At 40.2% G+C, this 13,221-nt stretch overlaps 1 protein-coding gene across 2 annotated transcripts in view; it reads right to left on the reverse strand.

Annotated features, from left to right (window-relative positions):
• LOC118829144 (cytochrome c oxidase assembly protein COX16 homolog, mitochondrial) overlaps nt 1-13,221 on the reverse strand; it is a 145,099-nt gene that overhangs the window by 38,159 nt on the left and 93,719 nt on the right. Inside the window, exon 3 of one of the 2 annotated variants that reach the window (XM_036736110.1) lies at nt 5,962-6,024. The exons of the other annotated variant lie outside the window; for it this stretch is intronic. Within the exon in view, the coding sequence (XP_036592005.1) occupies nt 5,962-6,024 (63 nt within the window). The remainder of the gene's footprint in view (nt 1-5,961; nt 6,025-13,221) is intronic. 2 annotated transcript variants of the gene reach the window in all.

Genomic DNA, 13,221 nt, shown 5'->3' on the forward strand with positions numbered 1-13,221 from the left:
TGCACTGCTGTCCCAGACAGTAGAGAACAAATGATCCTCATTTTCTAGTCATTTTATGAGACACACTTGAAGCAAATATTGTTACAGTTTCTAGAAGGATTTGGCTTTAGAAGAACAAAAACTAATCATACTTGGGACACAGTGAGGTAACCTTGAAATTTCCCAAAGAAACAGCCAATAATAAGAAGACAATGGATAATCTAGTGCTGCTGTGTCCAGACACACCATGGGTCAGAGGAATGTCAGCTCTCATTGCAACCAATTCACATCTGTTAAAGATATTAGCAGAATACGGTAAACAAGAATCTGGGCCCCAGTATCTGCACACCTCAACTACCCATGCAGCCTATGCAGAGGCATAAAGAGCACAGGGTCAAGAAAGTGGCAATGAACACTGCAAGAAAACTAGCTCTATCACTTCCAAAGTGGGGATCCAGAGAAATTTCCCCCTGGGAGATTTCTCCAATAGCAGAATGGAAGGAGTAGTTGAGGCAAAAGAAGTTTTAGCAAAAGGTAAATGTGTTCTCACTGCCTGTGTAGGATGTCCCAGTTAAAAGTCCACATTCTACAGGAAGCTTTCTTCAACCTCTCTTAATTCTAGGGCCTTTCTTCTGTCAATTATTTCCTATTTATCCCATCTATAGTATCCATTCAGAATTGTGGGTGTTAGTAGTGCAGCACCCCTGCAAACTGGAAAATCCACATGAAGTTTTTTTGGCCTTCCCTCTGTACCAGAGAAGTAGTCAGAATTATTATGGCATTAAAAAATAAAACATGTTGATATTATACAACACTATACATATATTTTATGCATTTCTGAGTTTCTAAACATTTTCTGGGTCATCTTCAAAACTCCTAAAAAATTCCCATTTAATTTCTTATGCCAACCCATGATATATCAAAAGCATGATGGGGAAAGTTGCAATGTGGAAAGGATAGCTGTATTTGTTTGCATGTTGTCTCCCCCATTAGATGGTTAAATCCTTGAGGGCAGGGACTGTCTTTTGACTCTTTTTGCATCCTCAGTGAATAGCAGTGTTTGGAACATAACAGGAGCTTAATAAATGCTTATTGATCCATTTGCCCAGCTAGACTTTACCAGTTTGAGCACACGTCCTAAGTATCTTAGGAGAACCCACCCCCGCATTCCCAAGTTGAAGACAGGAGCTGCCTACAAGTGTGGTGTAATTTTAATAATATAATAGTCTTTGGGAAGACCGTGGAAGAAAAGAGGAAGATGACAGTATCGGATTAGCTAAAGTAAAATGCATATACACTACATACATGACTAAAGAGTTACAAATGGCAGAAGGGCATGAAATGCAAAGTTATTTTAAAACCCATGAAGCCTTTCAGAGATTGTTGAACAAGCTTTCAAAGACTCGGTCCATCGCCTCACACATGTAGCAGTGGTGGCTTATGCAGATCCAAGCAAGACTTCTGCCCGATATACCAATGCCAGCTTGAAGGGCTTAGAAGCAGTTCTCTACCAAGAAAGTGATGGTCACCAGAAAGCGGCTGAATTTAAAAGCAGAGGCTTTAATGACAAAGAGACTTGTTAGCCCAAACACAAGCTGGAATGCATGGCTTTGAAACAGGTTGTCAATGACAAGACATATTCTGATCAGTGCCAAGTTAGATGTGGCTTGCCAGAGATGGGTAGCAACACTAGCCAAATATAAACTCAGTATGACGGCCAGGGAAGACTATCAGGAATGAAGATGCCTTGTGCAGGAGGACATGGAACGAAGAAGCTGTGGTGATACAGAAAGGAGTGAAAGCTATACGTAAGACTCAAGGAGATGGATTACAAGCAGATAGCAATGCAGATGACACTTTGGGACTTCTACAAGACAGCAAGCCAACTGGATACATGAACTTCACTTCATCCAAGGGACTATAGGACCTAGAGTTGGAAAGGATCTTAGAGCCCACTTAGTCCAAACCCCTCATTTTAGATGAAGAAACTGAGACCAAGGGAAGTTAAGTGATTTCCCCAAGGTCATACAGGTTGGAAGTAGGATTGGTGAGATTTCAACCCAGCTTCTCTGACTCCAAAGCCAGTCTGAACTGTCTGTGGATGACTGGAGAAGAGAACAATCTGATTAATATCTATGGGAAGATACAAGCCAAGAAACAAGGTGGCAATGCCACAGGACTCCTCTGAAGGTACCTTATTGCTGAGACAACGGCAGAAATCCTGAATGGTGCAATAGAGTGCCAGACTGGACCATTCCTGATTCCCCCCAAAAGTACCAGGAAAAGCTGGTACTACTCAATGCATAGCATTCTAAGGCCATAAAAGTTTTACATGATGAAAAGGGGAAAAGAAAGGGAATAAGCACTTATCTAACACCTACTATGTGCCAGGCACTGTGTTAGGCACTTTACAAATCTTATCTCATTTGATCCTTGCAACAAGCCTGAGAGGTAGGATTTTACTATCTCTACTTTACAGCTGACGAAACTGAGGCAGAGATCAAACGACTTGCCCAGGATCATTCAGCTTGTAAGTGTCTGAGGCCAAATTTGAACTCAGGCCTTCCTGACCCCAGGCCTAGGGCTCTATCCACTGTGCCACTCAGCTTCCTCCTATGGGTCAAGAAAGGATCCTAGAGCTAGTAAGCAACAAGTTTTACTGGCCCGATACGACTACAAGTGTCACCAAGAAGTATAAGACTTCTGCTTCTCATATACAAAGAAAAGTACTACCAACTGGTGCCAAATATTTCTCAAATATAAACACCAGTAAACCTTTGGAAATTGTCTATATTGACTTTCTATCTCTGGAAGGAGACAGGAAGAGCATAATCCATATACTGGTGGTAACCATGCACTTCACAAGGTTTACAAAGGCACTGGTGTTCAGTCATTCAGTTGTGTCCAACTCTTTGTAACACCGTGGACCATAGCATGTCAATGCTGCCCATGGGGTTTGCTTGGCAAAGACACTGGAGCAGTTTGCCATTTCCTCCTCCGGTAGATCAAAGCAAACAAAGGTTACATGATTTGCCCAGGGTCACACAGCTAGAAAGTGTCTGAGGTCACATTTGAACTCAGGTCTTCCTGACTCTGGGCCAAGCCCTCTATCCACTGAACCACCTAGCATAGGCTCTTGTAAAGGCATGCATACCCAACCACAAAACAGAAAACTTCTAAAGGTGGTAAAGAAGTATTCTCAGTATGTGGACATCCTGCCAGGATTCATTCAGACTAAGGAAGAGACGATTAAAACACACCACTCAAGGAGATATTAACTTTGCCTGGCAGCAAGCAATCTAGAACACCATACCACTCTTAAGAGGACCTCCAACTTGAATAGTTTGAATGAATATTGCTGAACATACTAGAAGTACTAAGAATAGAATAAAAATTTCAGCTGAGCCAAATGATGCTTTACTGGAACATGTGTACAACTCTACCAGGAATAATGCCACTGGCATTACATTCTACCTGCTAATGGTTAGGCACATGCCAAGCCTCCCTACTGACTTGTTTTTTGGAGTCTGAGTAATGGAGAGACTGAAGACGTTCACAACCAAGCACATCTCTCAAGTAAGAGAAAAGCTAAACAAAGCTTACCATCTAGCTCAGTGTCAGCCCAAAGAATGCTGACAGAAGCAGAGAGTAGTATGATGCCTGAGGTCATTGTCAAGACCTTCAAGTAGTGAGAGTTTTACTGAGCAATTACGGTATCCATGGGACACATGAATTATCTGAGTGATGGAAAGCTATTCCATACCTGGTGGTGGAGAACACGGACAACTTGTTAAATTGCCGCAGAGACAGAAACAGATAATCTATGACAGTCGCTAATTGACTATAGGTAAATGAGCTAGATTCCGTGATGAGCATATGAAGATTAACAGACATTTATCTTGGCACTCTAAACAAAATTGACTTCACTACTTATGCCAAGACTTCCTAGCCCAGACAACAGCTAAATAACAGACATTTCAAGAAAAGACTGGAACAACCCTCTGACATGCTGGCCCCCTTCTCCCATTGTTGAGTTGTTTTCTAAGACCTCCATTTTGGGGATAGGCCTAAGCTACTTCATTCCCCTTCCAGCAATGCTTCAGACTCTCTGGACTTTGCGAAAGCCTTCTCCTCTCCTCCCAACCCCCGCCTCTTCAGTTCCCCTTTATGTACTTGAAGGCAGGGATGGGACTGTCTTTTTTTTTTCTTGCTTTTATTTGTATCCCCATTGTTGGTCTCAAGCATTACTTTATACTATGTGGTATCTTTTATATGTATTGTTAATATTTATTTGCTGTGAATATCACCTGGGATACTCAGGTTAATCATATTTGTCCTATGATATGTTGATGCTGTACTCTATAATTAAGAACGTTAGGTATACTGCACCTGATTTGAAAGGAACTGCAAAATTTCAAACCTCAGGGATGAATGTAGTAGGTTTTTGAGATGGAGTCTGGCTGTACGGATTCATGGGAAATGTAGCTTTAAGGAGATGGGAGTTGATTTCTTACTCTAGAAGAAACTCAGAGACTATCAGAGGAGTGGTACTCAAAGACAAGTGTAGGAATTTGGGGGTTTATGGCAGTGGCAAAGGAAGGGGTGGCTAGTGGCAGACAGCATCTATAATATTATGGAGCTATGAGAATATCATCAGGGCAGCTGAAGCCTTTGTCCACCAATGCAGGTGGGAGAGCTCTAACCAGAGTATGGGGAGTATTTGATCTTTGGTGAACTTTCTCCTGACTGAGAATCTAGGTGGCCAAGGAACTCATTTTGCTCCTACTTCAATTTCTGTATTAGAGGACAGATATATAATCCACAGTTTAGTTTTCTTTAAAGCAGTTTTACTGGTTGATAAAGCAGTACTTTTAAAAGCAGATCACTGTAGATAAAATCTGAGATATTTTAACTGCATTTGATTCATATATGTTCTTAAATGCAAGTGAGTATTTAAGGAAGAAAGAACAGTGTTTAGTTTGGGTATGCAGAGATTCAGAAAGGACCAAGTATTTAGATTCCAGAAGTTCCAGGCTTTCTCCTGGTTGGGAGCCAAATGAAGAAAGAATCATAAGATTTTGATTTATTGATTTTAAACAAATTTCCCAAAAGAAAAAACCAAACTGGATCTGGGATTTTCCTTTGGGCCCCCTCCAGCTAAATCAAGTTAGAATACTTTTTTGCTGTCTGGGATAAAGGCTGAATTATTGGGTCACCTGGGCTCATTCAGCCTTTCCTCCCAAGCCATACACATGTACAGAGAAAAATTTCTGCAGAAGTGGAGTCAAAGGTGGTAACTAGGGAACAAGAACTGTCCCATGGGAAGGGAAAACATCTGCTGCTTCGGACTGGTAACGCCCACATTCCAAAGGTGGGAGGAAGGGAAAAGAAGATCTTTTTTTTTTCCCCTTTCTCCCTCAAATTCAAAACCAGACAGCTATAATGTCACATAAGTATTCCATGGATTTCAGGCTGGGGTTTTTTCCATTCTTACTCAAAGAGATGGTATCTCTACTTGCCTGAAGCAACTCAGGTCAAAACCATCGGAGGGCCAAAAAGGGAAAGGAAGGCACATGACAAAATTTGCTATCAACTTGTTTTGGCAGCAGTTACTTTCTTGACTTTTTCCGTAGCTCAGACAGGAGAAATTTGGTTGGGATTTAGAACAGAACTAAATGTGCCAATGCAAAATCCAATATCTTCATTAACTGGTAATCAATACACTTAGGTATTAGTAAAGTGTATCGGTACCTTCAATAATCAGACATCAAAAGAGCTCTGCATTTAAAGAGGCACTGCGTGATCAAAAAACCATACCCAGGGGGGGAAAAAAGAAGAAGAGGTTTTGCTGGAAGGAAAACGGGCCCATGGGAGTGGACATAGTCTAAGTTTAGCCATAAGCAGCAGATACTCCCTGATGCTGGCTAGAAAGTACAGTCAAAAACAGGCCATTGGCCCTTCTGAATAAACATAATACTGTACCTCGTATTCAGATTCCAATGACACTTTATTCCTTTTCAGTTTTTCTTCAAATTCTGGATCAAGCTGTAGACAAACAGAGAAGGAACCACATGAGTTATTTAAGCCTGAAAGGACTGATTTTATTTTGTAAAAGTTAGGAGGGGATGGTTGTTCTAGGGGTGAGAGTGGGGAGGGCTTGAGGTGGGATGCTGTGTGCTATATAATTTTGTCCTTTTCCAGCCTGATCTATTATTACCCTCCAGGTAAACAAAAAATGGACCAAGAAGGCTTTTTTTTTTCTTAGTATGAAAGCATAAAGCATAGTTTTATAAGAAAATCACCTCTATCGTAGCCACTGTGATGTGGTAGGAGAAGCTTATTTGTGCACAGTGCTTCCAAATGTGAAGAAAAAGGAAAATTCAGCTTTTAAAAAATTTTATTTTTTAAAATGTAATGAACTTGATAATCACCAACACACTGATCATTTCCATATACACCAAAGAAAAGAAAAAGAGGATTTTATATGAATCTAAATCTCCATTATTTAGAGATTGTTTTTCTTTAAGTAAATAAGAAATGACATGGTAATTCCACAACTGTTTTATTTGTATCTTTGTGACCTTCTTTCTGCTCTCTTCTGTATATTTGAAGAATATTTCATTGGTGGAATTTGCTTCTTTTTGGCTTTTTGTGTCCACAGTATCACTGCTCCCCCACCCCAAATAATTAAAGCTCTCCGTTGTAAAAAATATGCATAAACAACCAAATCAACCCACACACAGGCTGTCTCGGAGAATGCATCTCTCATTCTTTATCTCTAGTTAATTATCTCGATGTCATGGGAAGTAGGTTTCATCATTGGACTTTTGACCTCTTGGTTAATCTTTGCTTTGATCAGCATTCTTACATCTTTCAAAGTGGTTTTCCATTATAATGTTGAACTTACCATAAAATTGTTATCCTGAATCTGCTCACCTCTTTTTACATCTGTTATCACAGGTTGGCTCAGGTTTTTCTGAATTTCTCCCTTTCATTTTTTCTTATAGTGTAATATTATTCCATTACATTCATATATCATAATTCATTCAGCTATTCCATAACTGAAAGGTATGTTTCTAGTATTCTGGTACTACAAAAAAGTGCTGATGTAAACATTTTTGTACGTAGGGGGCCTTTCCTTATCTTTGATTCTATGGGGCCTGCCCAATACTGGTATCATTAAGTCAAAAGGGATGCACAATTTATTTAGTGATTTTTCAAGTACAGCTCCAAGTCGTTTTCCAATATGGCCGTACCAATTAATTTACAACTCCATCAATAGTCCAGTAGGGAACCTTTACTCCAACACTCTCACTTTCCTTTTTCGTCATCTTGGACAAACTGATGGATGCAAGGGAGCACCTCAAAGCCATTTTAATTTGTATTTCTCTGGTTAGTAGTAATCTGTAGCATTTTTACATGCTACATGGTAATTTGTATGTTTTTGTCTCAAAAATTATCATTTATTTCTTTACTAGGGAATGGTGTTTGTTCTTCTATAGTTGAATCAATTCCCCCACATATCTTGAAAATCAGACTTTTATCAGGGAAGTGTGCTATTCCCAATAAACTGTTTGCCTTCTGATTTTAAATGCATTGATTTTTGTGTAAAATTTTTTCAATTTTATGTAATAAATATTACTTTATTATGTGGTCTTCTTTATCCCTTGTTTGGTCAAGGTACCTCTACCTCTATCTAAAATTTTGAACGGTATCTCTTTCTCAGCTCTTCTAATTTGTTTATGATACCTATTTGGAATTCACTGTGGTATATGGTTTGAAATGGTGGTCTAAACCCAATTTCCATCAGACTGCTTTCAAGTGTTCCAGGAGGTTTTGCTAAATGATGAGACCTAAGTCCAGAATTTACTGTCCTTGGTTTCATGGAACACTGCACTACTACATTCATTTGCTTGGACATCTTGAAATGGATATCCTACAGAAATCTCAAACTCAAGAGATCCAAAATAGGGCTCATCGTAGCTTAGGACTGTGCCTGGAACACAGCTGATACTATATAAATGTTTATTCCCTTCCCTTTTTCTCGCCTTTTTCCCCTTTCCCCTCAAACTGTCCCCTTCCAAACTTCCCTATCACTGTCAAGAGCACCACCAACCTCCCAGTCACTCAGTATACAACCTTCAGGTAAAACTCACTCCACATATTCAGTCTCTCACCCAAGTCTCATTGTTTCTACCTTCACAACATTTCCTTTATCAATCCTCTTCCTTCTAATTCAAAAAGCTGCCACCATGGTACAAGCACCCCATCACCTTCTGCCTTGGCTACTGGAATAAACTTCTGGTTGTATAAACTCTTCTCACATATCTGAATCATGAGAAAGAATAAACTCCTCAGTCTTCTCCCTCATTTCTTCCCTAATGCATTCCTTTTGCCATTCCTTTTCCTTCCTCTCTTAAAGTCATCAAAATAGAACTAAATCCCAACACCTCCCCCCAACCCTTTTTCCTGTAGGCCCCATATTTGTCTTTCTTAACTCCCTCTGTGACCCTTGAAGACAACAGTTTTGAAAGGACACTTGTTTCTTCTTACCCATTATAATGTGTGATAGGAACAATATCCTAAGGCCCTATCCTATAAAGACTAGACTGCCCTTCGATTTCATCAGCCCAGCAGACTAAAGCACAGATCTTTTATGCATCTTCCCAAAGGACTATCCCAAAGGATAGCACACAAGTCAGGAGCTCCTTCCTCAGGCTTCTACCTGGCACACCCAGCATTGTGAGCACAAAGGCAGGAAAGATATGCTAATCAAATCAATGTCATTTCCTCACTGAATATCCTTTTCCCACTATGTCTAAGCAACTCTTTTAATAACTGTTTGAAACTCTACTAGTATCTCATTTCATTCCAATTCTCAAACTGAAGCACACAACCGGCCTAAATCAGGCCAGGCCTACATAATTTGGTAAATTAGCAACATAGGATTGGAATGGCCTTGCAAAAGTTAGGGAGGTTAGGATCTTAAACTTGAGTTCCAAATTGTAATTTAGGGATTATCTCAGGATTGGACTGAAAGAACTGCTTGGGACTTTTTATACGGCATTTGGGAGGGCACTGGGAACTGTGCCAAGTAGACTTTGTTAGGACTCTTTGGTGCAAAATATTGAAGGAACCACTTGAAAAGACAATTTTTGATCCTCTCTGGGAACCCAGAGACCTGTCCAGAATTAGTGATAGGAACAATGCACCTAAGTTCATTTGGAATTATGCAAATAAAATGACTAAAAAGTCCATACCCTTAACTCAGGGATTCCCACTGTGGGGCATACAACTCAAGTAGTTATACGTATCAAAATATTTATGGCGCTACTTTTTTTATTATAACAAGTAAGTGGAAACAAAGCAGATGCCCACAAACTGATATATGAATGAATGTAATGGAATATTACTATGCTGTAAGAAGTGACAAGTATGATGAACATCATGAATACAGAGAAGCACAGAAAAACTTCTATAAACTGAAGCAAAGTGATGTACGCAGAGCCAGGAAAGTAATATGTATAATAACCAAAACAATGTAAATGGAAAGAACAAACTGTAAATGAAATCAAATTGAATGCTATGAAATTATAAAGACCACGCTTGGCAGGAAAGAAAAGATATAAGATGTCTCCTCCATCTCCTCTGCCCAGAGGGATGGGGGTGAGGGGGAAAGTGAGACAGTAGAGGGGAGGAAGATTCCATGTACGAATAATATTGCATATTGGTTTTTTTTTCAGTAGAAATTGGTTTTCAGCATTTTTCTTTTTTTTTAAAAAAATAAGTTTATTTATTTTTAGTTTTCAACACTCACTTCCATAAGTTTTAAATTTTCTCCCCTCCTTCTCTTCCCCCTCCCCAAGACGGCATGCAATCCAATATAGGCTCCACAAATACATTCCTATAAAACATATTTTCACATTAGTCATGTTGTACAGAAGAATTAGAACGAATGGGAGTAACTATGAGAAAAAAAAAACATTAAAAAACCAAAAAAATAAAATAGTCTGCTTTAATCTGCATTCAGTCTCCATATTTCTTTTTCTAAATGTGGATGGCATTTTCCATCATGAGTCTTTTGGAATTGTTTTAGGTCCTTGCATTGCTGAGAAGAGCTAAGTCTATCATTAAGAGTTAGTCCTTACACACTGTGGCCGTTACTGTGTACAATGTTCTCCTGGTTCTGCTCACTTCACTCAGCATCAGTTCATGTAAGTCTTTCCAGGTTTTTCTGAAGTCTGCCTGTTCATCACTTCTTATATTCATATACCACAACTTGTTCAGCCACTCCCCAACTGATGGGCAGACCCTCAATTTCCAGTTCTTAGTCACCACAAAAAAGAGCTGCTATAAATATTTTTGTACATGTGGATCCTTTTCCCATTTTCATGATCTCTTTGAGATACAGCCCTAGAAGTGTATTGCTGGGTCAAAGGGTACGGCAATTTTTTTTCTTAAAAAGAAATTTGTTATAAAGGATGGTTCTCTAGAACAGAGGGTGGAGGGACTGGTTGCCAAGGGAAATGCAGGCAATATAATAACAAAAGATAGTAATAAAAATCTATTTTGTGGAGGGAGGTGCTACATCAGTTTAAAAAATTTAAAAGGAGAGACAGCTTTCTCTCCTTCTTCCTCTGTAACTCTCTTCTTTCCAACTTCCAATGGGAGTGAGTAAGAGAGAGCCCTGTAGAATGTGCCCCAGGACAAGGCCCAGCAGCAAAATCAGTGCCCACAGCAGCTTCAGCCACAGGGGGCAATATTCAGGCTCCCTCACTGGCTATCCTTCACAGCAGAGCTTGGCTCATCAAAGTGGGAAGAGCTCAGACTCCAGCAGTGGCAGGGACTGCAGTGGTATGCAGACTGGGTACAAGGAGTAGTGGCAATGCCCACAGCAGTACTCATGTCCCAGCAATGACATGCCCCCATCTCTGATAGTGTTCTGCCAGGCACAAGGAGCAGGGCTGAGGAACCAACTGTTGCATCACCTGCAGCAGTACTCGGGCCTTGACAAAGCAGAACAGTAGCAATGTCTTGGAATATGAGGATAGTGCTCAGCCCTGGCACAGCTAAGGATGTAATTAAGGACTGTTCTGGGTGAATGAGAGGGTGCCTGTGCATCCAAATCACCTGATCCCTGCACAACTCATGGCTAAGCCCCTAAATTGAGGGGGCCTATCAGGCTGGTCTGAATTCCAACCCCAAAGCATCAGACTGGCCTGAAATAAGCCCAGTACACAAAAGAATGTAAATACACAGACTGTAACCCTTCCAAATGATCTAGGTTTCTCTTTTGAGTACTATGTTTGCAAAGCAAAGTATTGCTCAGCTTGGTCTATTCATCTTTGACTCAGAAGTTCTGAATTTTAACCTTGACAATCCTGGGTGTCATTCAATTTGGGGTTTTTTCAGGAGTCTAGAGTCTTTCTATTTCACTCTGCCCTCTGGTTCTAATAGATCTGGGCAATATTTGCTTTCCTGAAATATGATATCCAGTTTGGGAGGAACTAGCAGGAAGATTAGGCATAGTTTTTAGAGTCTGATTCTTAATTATCTCTCCTTGACCCATTTTCCAGGTCAGTTGTTTTTGCTAGTAAATATCTTACATTTTCTTTTACTTTTTCAATCTTTTTGACTTTATTTATTCTGCTTCCAATATTATTTTTCCTACTGATCTCTTATTTCGCTGATAATTTCATTTTTTATCTCGTTTCACTTATTCCAACCACTTTCAGAATCCTTGTGGCCAAGCCAAGCCCGGAAGCTCTCTGTACTCGTGGCATTTCTTCTTCTAGGTTTGCCTCTTGGGATTTTTTCAACCCAAAGTATTTCTTCATCATATTCAGCATTTTCATCAGCTTATTCATATCTTTAGCCTCAGCTCCTATTTAGAAACTATTTGCCAGGGCCAGGCTCTACATTCTCTCATATGCTTGGATACAATGATCAGGATCTCTTTGGTTCTGTCCCAGATTTTTATTTCCAGGCCTCTCACCAATGAGTTCCACCTCACCTGGTGTGTTTGAGCTCAGCGCACTAGAAGGCTTCAGGCCCTGCAGAGCATTCCTGGTGAGAGTGGTACGGGCCTCCAGCCTCCTAGGAACAACCCCTAGTTGATACTGGCTTCAGGCCCCACTGGAGCATCTCTGTTCTTATTGCTGCAGGATTCAGGCCTGCTGGAGCTTCTTTGATCAGAGAGTCCCCGGGGTCACCCTGGAGCATCGCTGTTCAGAACACAGTCAGGTTTCAAGCCTGTTTTACTTGAGCTCATGTTGGATTTCTTGGTGGTATCACCCTCCCACTGCTCACATGCTTCTTGCAGTCTTTTTGCATAGTCCTAAGCTGGATGCAGAAGCATACTGTTGAGATGGTGAAATGTCTACACGGTCACTAGCCATACCAGCCTACTTGAGTCTTATTACCAAAAAAAAGGGTAAAGGGCCCCTTGTCCATGTTTAATTTATTGCACAAACCACTTGCAGAGTTTTAAAGAATACAATATTGGGTTTATAGAGTTTCTTTTTAAAATGCGAATTATTTCAAAATACCCTTGCCGATTCTGCTTTGTTACTCTGTCATGAAATAGCGAAGCTCCACAGAAACACCTGGAATTTAAAATCTTTGGATTTCTAGGCACCTAGATGGTGCAATGGATGGAGAAGACTTGAGTTCAAATCCTGCCTCAAAAACTTACTATCTGTACAACCCTGGGAAAGTCACTTAACCTCTGTCAGTTTCTGCTTCCTCAACCATAAAATAATGAAATCAATAGCATCTATTTTGCAGCTGTCATAAAGATCAAATATAGGTAAAGTGCTCTGCCAACTTCCAAGTTACACAGAAATGTTAGCTCTCATTAGCTATTCTTTCTTATTTATGGATAGATCTTTGATGGTGTATACATGGGAGAGATGGCCTCCTCTATGAACTTCCATGTCACAAGCTATTTTTCCATGCAATAAATATTTTTCAGGCTTTCTTCCTACTCAAAGGTGTCAAACACTGACAGCAGGAAGACCTACACTCTTGAGATCCAACATGGGTCTCTAGGTTGTTTTCAAGGAAAACTGTATTCGTCAGCTCAGCTCTGCTCAGGCTGTGGAAATGCCTGCTCTCAATTATGGAGCCACTAGACAGATCCCACTTTCACTTAAATGGTAACTCTCACACTGAATTAGCATTCCTTCTCCCTTTAAAACTATTAAGACGTATACAGCCTTCACAATGCAAACAAGTAATCTT

The sequence above is a fragment of the Trichosurus vulpecula genome, chromosome 8, assembly GCF_011100635.1.
Source record: "Trichosurus vulpecula isolate mTriVul1 chromosome 8, mTriVul1.pri, whole genome shotgun sequence".
Taxonomy (NCBI): domain Eukaryota; kingdom Metazoa; phylum Chordata; class Mammalia; order Diprotodontia; family Phalangeridae; genus Trichosurus; species Trichosurus vulpecula.